The sequence below is a fragment of the Orbicella franksi genome, chromosome 6 (assembly GCF_964199315.1).
Source record: "Orbicella franksi chromosome 6, jaOrbFran1.1, whole genome shotgun sequence".
NCBI lineage: Eukaryota > Metazoa > Cnidaria > Anthozoa > Scleractinia > Merulinidae > Orbicella > Orbicella franksi.
The window spans coordinates 7,706,656-7,713,131 of record NC_138150.1 but is presented as its reverse complement, the minus strand read 5'-3'; the positions used below and the strand labels follow the sequence as shown (position 1 = coordinate 7,713,131).

Below are 6,476 nucleotides of genomic sequence, written 5' to 3'. Positions count from 1 at the left end.
TAATTGGCAGGCACTGACGGGGGGTGGGTGGGTGGGTGGGTGGGTGCTCGACAGAAACGGTAGTGCACTTATGATGATTTCAATTTCCAAATTGAAGAATAAATTATTTTTTAAAATAGCAGACGTGCCTGCAATATTGTGTTGCAGATTTTTTCACAAAATGTTCTAAGACTATCCGTACTAAAGGAGTCAATCAGTTTAACTGTTTAACTTTTATTGGCATTCTATTTCAACAGGAGCACTTGCATGTACCAAAGTTTTTGTGAAGGCTTTGTTTCATTGCTGTAAGATCAAACATTAAACAATCAACTTAAAGTTTTAAAACATATCCTGAACATTATCATACAACGTCAAATGTGCTTTGCTGTTTATATCAAACAGTATAGCTCACGTAATATACCATTGACAGTATTATTTTGTTAGGTTGTCTAAATGTGATACATAAAGAGATCACAGTTTCCTCAGGATTCAAAACATCCATTTTGTACATGTTATACTTAAGGCTATACTTGGGCCAGCATACTCTGAAGAGACCGTCGGACACTTGAAAAGTCTTGATGTTGCTGAAGAATAGAAAAAGGAAAATTTGTGTGAAAGTAAAAACCTTGATGTTATGTGATTCCAAACAATAACATACAATCAACTTGTCATCTCAATTTTCTAAGTATTGATCAGGACGTTTAGTTATAGTCACCTGGATGTACTCTCTTTATTGGCTTTCCGTAATCGGTCTTATCTTTCTCTGGTAAAATATTGTTGAATACTAACTAAATTCAACCTACCGTGTCACTGAGGATCTTCTTTTGCAACATGTTAACCTCTTTCCGAAGTTGCTCCTGGACACTAATTTGTTGACCCTCGTGACTTCTTTGCATTTCTTGTAAGTTCTTTGTATAATCTTCGTGAAGCTGACGAACTCTTTTGAGTCTCTGGCCCTGCACAATCCGCTGTTGCTGGAAGAGCTTCTGTTGTTGTTTGTACAGGTTCTGAAATAAAAATCGGCATAACAAAAAACAATTTGTCATGTGGTGGCATTTCTTCCCCCCGGTGAAAAGTTTACTTGAAGGACTTACTATCGTGACATGACAAGTGACATGACATGACGTGACGCGACGTGACTGACTGAGCGACGACTAACATCACTGACTGACTGACTGACTGACCGACCGACCAATCAATTGATTGGTCATCTTGTTTTCATTCCAGGCAAGATACAGACTTACAAGTTTACAAGTTTACTATTACCTCCAATTTCTCCTCTGCTTCTCGTGTTTTCTGTAAATCTGTCTCCCATTGATTTATTACATTCATGACCTGCTTGCTGAATTCCCCATAATGACTGCTTCTAGTGAACATTATTTGGTTGCAAGACTTCTCGTTAGTAGTTAGGAATAATTGATCAAGTAAGTATAAAGTATGTTTATCTCCAGGCTTAAAGCCACACAACTTTGTAACCTATACCAAGCCAGCAAAAAGCTTGACAGCATTGAAGTTACTCAAATATATTTAGCTGAAAGTTTGAAATTCATTTAATTGATCTTTACCCTGATATAAAGCATATGCTCAATTTTACGGTGTACTAATTTGGGTATATTGGCAAGCCTTTCAGTGTCAGATAATTAATACTATTACACCTTACTCCAACCACCTAACCAGCCTTGACACAATCCTTTAAAGGAGTTCACGGTATTAAAGTTAAACAGTGACAAATATTTTGGATTTGAACGACACAAATTTAGACAAGCTAATTACCGTACCGTAGTACCGTTCCTGAGCATCCTGACAGAACTCCATCTATCAGTATGGTAATCAGTATCAGAGTTCCCTGTTAGGGGCTACGATATCTTTGTTTTACCTTTCATGTTGCTGTGACTGCCACACCTCATCAAACTTTCTACTGCTAGCCTTTAGAGATGCTTGTGTGAACGTTTGAATTCTCTTCCGCTTGGCCGTTATTGTCTTGGTAATGTCAGCTGAAAGCGTTCAAAGAGACAATTATTTTCTGCGATGACCTATCACTCAGTGATCGTTTTGAATAGCAGAGCAACAAATCAATTGAGTGCGTCTGTTTAAAACGTGCTTACCTCCAAAGCTATTCAGCATTCCCTGCATTTCAAGATCACTCCTGCAGAAAAGGGAACCAAAAAGGTGCATTTTTATATTACTTAGGTTGTGCTCTTAAATTCACGCTATTCATTGGTTATGATGAGTCTTTGAGAGCACGTGTGAAGAGACGGGTGAGTTATACCACCGATGGAAAAAAAAAAAAAAACAAGACTTTCAAAACATTACATTACAAAATAGCAATCTATTTTGTTATATTACGCACCCCTTGTCATAATCATCTTCGGGATCAGAATCTGGAAAATCCGCGGCTGGCGTTACAGGCTGCCTTTTCTTTGTCTTAGCCAGGGGTACCTGGGCAGGTATTTGTTGTTGCTCAGGTTTGACTGATGAAGCTGTCGACACAAACAAGAAATTATCTTTGACGTCGCGTCCACACTACGCCGGAGAAATTTGAAAAGCAGCTTTAATTTATATTTCTACGGTTAGGCCTACTTTCTACACTTAGCCGTCACGAAAACGGAACTTTTCGAAAACGCTCTTCAAAACGGAGGAATTTGAAAACGCTGGCCTTTTGTTTTAGTGTGGGCGGAAAACATTTTGAAAACGGAGCTTTTCGATCAAAAACAATGACATTGCGATAATCATGTGATTTACCTGCTCGAGTGTTTAATTCTCAAACACAAATTCAAAATGACCGGCGATAGTCGCGTTTCCAAAATTCTCCAGTTAGTGTAGACGGAAAACATTTGATAGGTTTTCAGAATGAAAATGTCGTTGTCAGATTCTACTGGCGTAGTGTGGACGAGGCCTGAAGCGCAGTCAATAAACTGGACAAATGGCGGGAACCCATTCATGAGTGAAGGTGACCGTGAAGGATGCAAGCATGAATATGGTTTACAAAATGGACGGATGAATAATTAATAAAGTTCGTATTTTTCGTCGATTCCTTTGAAGTTCTCGAAATGTTTATTGCATTTTATCTCTAGCGACAACAACAGTTCAAGCATGCAAGAGTTTTATAGTTTGTCCAACATTTTTACCAACCTTCGGAAAATTTGAACTCGTCTTCTTTCTCATAAAACTCCTTGAGATTTTCCGTGCACTTGAGAGTCTTTCCTTTCTTTGGATTGGAAGGCATGATAAATTTGTCCAAGAGAAAGGACTACTAAAAAGTGAAATATGAGAAAATTCAGGGTAAACAAATGCTAAGGATTGCATAAAGTAGCTCCAAATCGTTGTCTTTCGTTGTCGTTTTCGTGTTGTTGTAGAGGACTTTGTTCGTAACACTATAAAAATTTTAAATGAACTACAAATTCACACTAACTTAAAAAAATATAAAATACAAGCTAAACGCTTTTAGAGACAATTACACTAGATAGATATTAGGAAAGTACAACTGATAACTAAGAAAAAAAAGAGAAAATATTTGGACTTTACCTTCTGTGCTTCTGTTGCACTATGACAAATTCATAAATCTGGCCCTCCGAAAAATATTTTCGCGCGCTTCTCACCCCGCGTCGACGCGTCAAAAAGTGGCGGGAAATCACACGGAACCTTCCTATTTTTGGTCAGCGGTACGTGTTTTAGGAGGAGTACTGGAGAGGGACTGGAGGACTCTTGTAAAAATTTCTAACCCTCTTCGAAACACTAAACTCCAAAAATACATAGATACATACATACATCATTTATTTGTTTACGCAGGTCGGTATATAGGCAGCATAAGCTGATATGGACCTGCGGTTAATTAAGAGTTACAAAATAAAAGTAAGAAACCTAATAAACCTAATAATTACAAAAACGTGTAAAATTCTAAAATATGATTACAAGTTAAATTAGAATTCCTAAAAATATTTATAATTTGTTAAATCTTTAGTGTAAATTATTGCTGATTGGTTGAAAGAAATTTTGTCAATAACTGTAGAAAGATAACGAAGTTTGTTTTTAAATCCATGGTGGTCTTCTATGGATTTAACTGATTGCGGTAAAGAATTCCAAGCCATTGCAGATCTATGTTTGAACGACAGTTTTCCAACATTTGAGTTCGGTCTGTCCAGAGTAAGTTTAAAGTTGTCTCTCATATTGCGTAAATTAGGACTTTTCTTAATGATTGTTGCAACTTGTTCAGGGCAAAACCCGTAGTAAGCTTTATGTGCTGGAAATTACCAACTGATTGAGTACAAACCTTACGCTTTCCCAGTAGCCATGTCTATATTCGTCAGAATAGACCACAGAGCTTCGTGGATTTAACCGTGCAATAACCAAGCGGGAGGTTAAAAGAACGCACAGGACATGATTCCCGAGCTTTCGGAGGAATTTAAGACGTATAAACAGAGTGAATGTAATTGTCATGATAAGGGGCTCACTAGCAAAATAGCTAATAGGGCGCGGTACTTTCCCAACTGACCAATCACAGCAAAGAAAATAACGCAAAGAACCGATCAAAATTCGCAAAAACGGTGTTAGTCCAGTGTTAATAGTGGGTAGAAGAGCACAAAAGAGAAGCACGTGATTATCGTCCTAGAGAACCGCCCTAGGTATTAAACAATCTTTAAGAGTTTTGTTAGCTTTTTCTGATTTTAAAACCAGGCAATATAAACTAAGTTATGAATGTTTTTAATCTCTTAAACTTCTTTTGTAATCCGATCTTAGTAAATTTGTATAATTTTTTTTTTTACTCAATTTTTGGTGGCCTCTGTCCACCTTCATCAGAGTTGCAAACTGAGTTAATTTTTAATCAAACCAGCGCTTGATCATGAGGAGTCATAAAATATAACGGGCCCTTTTATATCGACAAAGGGGAGCCCGAGCGTTCCCTTTCCTATTACAGTAAAAGGAGTGGGGTTTTCGGAACTTTATACAGAGCTCGGGATCCGGGAAACCGAAATGTTCTGATAGATGCGAACTGATGATCTTTCTGGATAAAACATTCTACATGTAAAATGGGCTCCGACAGAGTCTACACCGCCACGGCAGGAACATCCAAGTCGCGTAAAAAGTCTTTCACTGCCTGAGTGTATTCCTTGTTGTGAACGTAGAAGTGTGATACGTGAGGCGAACTGTCGAAACACTTCTGCCTCACATTCATGTTGAGTTTGTTCCTCCAGCGATCTGCGCATGCTTGGCATGTGTTGACGTCAGCAACTTTGTCATCTTTGGAAAACAGAAACAACGCGGGCGAGCGGACTGGGTTGTTATGGAACAAATGGGAATGCGCCACGTAAACTTTGGTCGTGTATCTTGCGAAAAGCAGCAAATAGGACTCGATAGAGGATTTCATAAGCCAGCGAACGAATGGATTTTCAGCGGCGGCGTTGGAAATGCCGTAGGGAATTCCATGGAAATCCACCGGGCTGTCGAACACTTGCCCGCGTATTCTGGTCTTTACAGGGGAGAACTTATCTAGTTTTTCCATTAAATTGAGAACATGGCTGTAGAGATAACCTCCGACGGAGAAGCCGTGTACTATGACAGGCCTGTGCAGGTTTTCCGCAGAGGTTAGCTCGTTCAGGACTTTAGCAGCCACTTGTTCCGCTCTCTTTGGTCGGAGAATCTGCAACGATAAAGAGAAATAAAAATAAATACTATTGTTACTTTACGGTACTTTACGTCGAGTTATGTCGGAAAAAGTTCTTTTTATGTTCTAGTTAGATGGTGATATCCCATATGGTGAATGTTTGCATGGGGACGAGTGCATGCCCCATACCACCGGAGTATTTCTACTCTTCCAGCCCCCGCCCCCCCCCCCCCCTCCTCGCCGGAATGAGAAGTTAATCCATCACAGGGTTACCCCCAAAATTGATACCCATTTATACACCTAAGTGGGGTAGAGACAGGCGCTGTAAGAGTCAAGTGTCCTGTCCAAGAACAAAACCTGGTACGGCAAGGGCTCAAACCCGGAGCGCGCGATCCGAAGTCGAGCGCGCTAACCATTACATGTATGTCATAACGCCTCCAACTCTCGTGAGACTGGTGATGAAATATAAAGTAAATCACAAGCTTGTGACATAAGCTTCTGAGCAATTTATGTTCTCTCCATTTCTTTAAGGATAGCAATCGTTACATGATTTCTTCTGAGTATCCGCACAGGCCATACGCGGTTTGGGACTGGTGCTATTTTGTTATGTCAAGTGGAGATCAGTGGACAATTCTCAGATTTTCCATCATTGATAAACCGACACTGAATTGAATACCACCGCTTTTTGTCGACTGAAAAAGTCAAGCAACAAGTGATGATTTTGGTGAATCTTCGTTTGGACACTGCAATTAGATGTGTTTCTTATTATTCAGTAAAATGACAATAATTAAAAGAAAAACAATAAAACCTCAGGCACACACGGGTACTGCAAAAATTATAACATCATTACAATGAAGATACCTCATCTTCGCTTTATAGCAACTTCGGTGACGAG

General features: G+C 39.2%; 2 protein-coding genes across 2 annotated transcripts in view; both read right to left on the bottom strand.

The window, feature by feature from the left end:
- Positions 1-408: 408 nt before the first annotated feature.
- Positions 409-3,209, bottom strand: LOC145491482 (synaptonemal complex protein 3-like). Its single transcript, XM_081470721.1, has 7 exons — positions 3,112-3,209; positions 2,330-2,459; positions 2,085-2,125; positions 1,856-1,973; positions 1,246-1,345; positions 783-986; positions 409-563 (listed from the first exon to the last, which is right to left on the bottom strand). Exons 1-7 carry the CDS (start codon positions 3,203-3,205, stop codon positions 504-506), a joined length of 747 nt encoding a protein of 248 aa, XP_081326847.1. The 5' UTR covers positions 3,206-3,209; the 3' UTR covers positions 409-503.
- Positions 3,203-6,476, bottom strand: part of LOC145491473 (transmembrane protein 53-like) — a 10,345-nt gene continuing 7,071 nt past the window's right edge. The window contains exon 3 of the mRNA XM_081470715.1: positions 3,203-5,617. Within this exon, the coding sequence (XP_081326841.1) occupies positions 5,024-5,617 (594 nt within the window). The 3' untranslated portion in view covers positions 3,203-5,023. The remainder of the gene's footprint in view (positions 5,618-6,476) is intronic.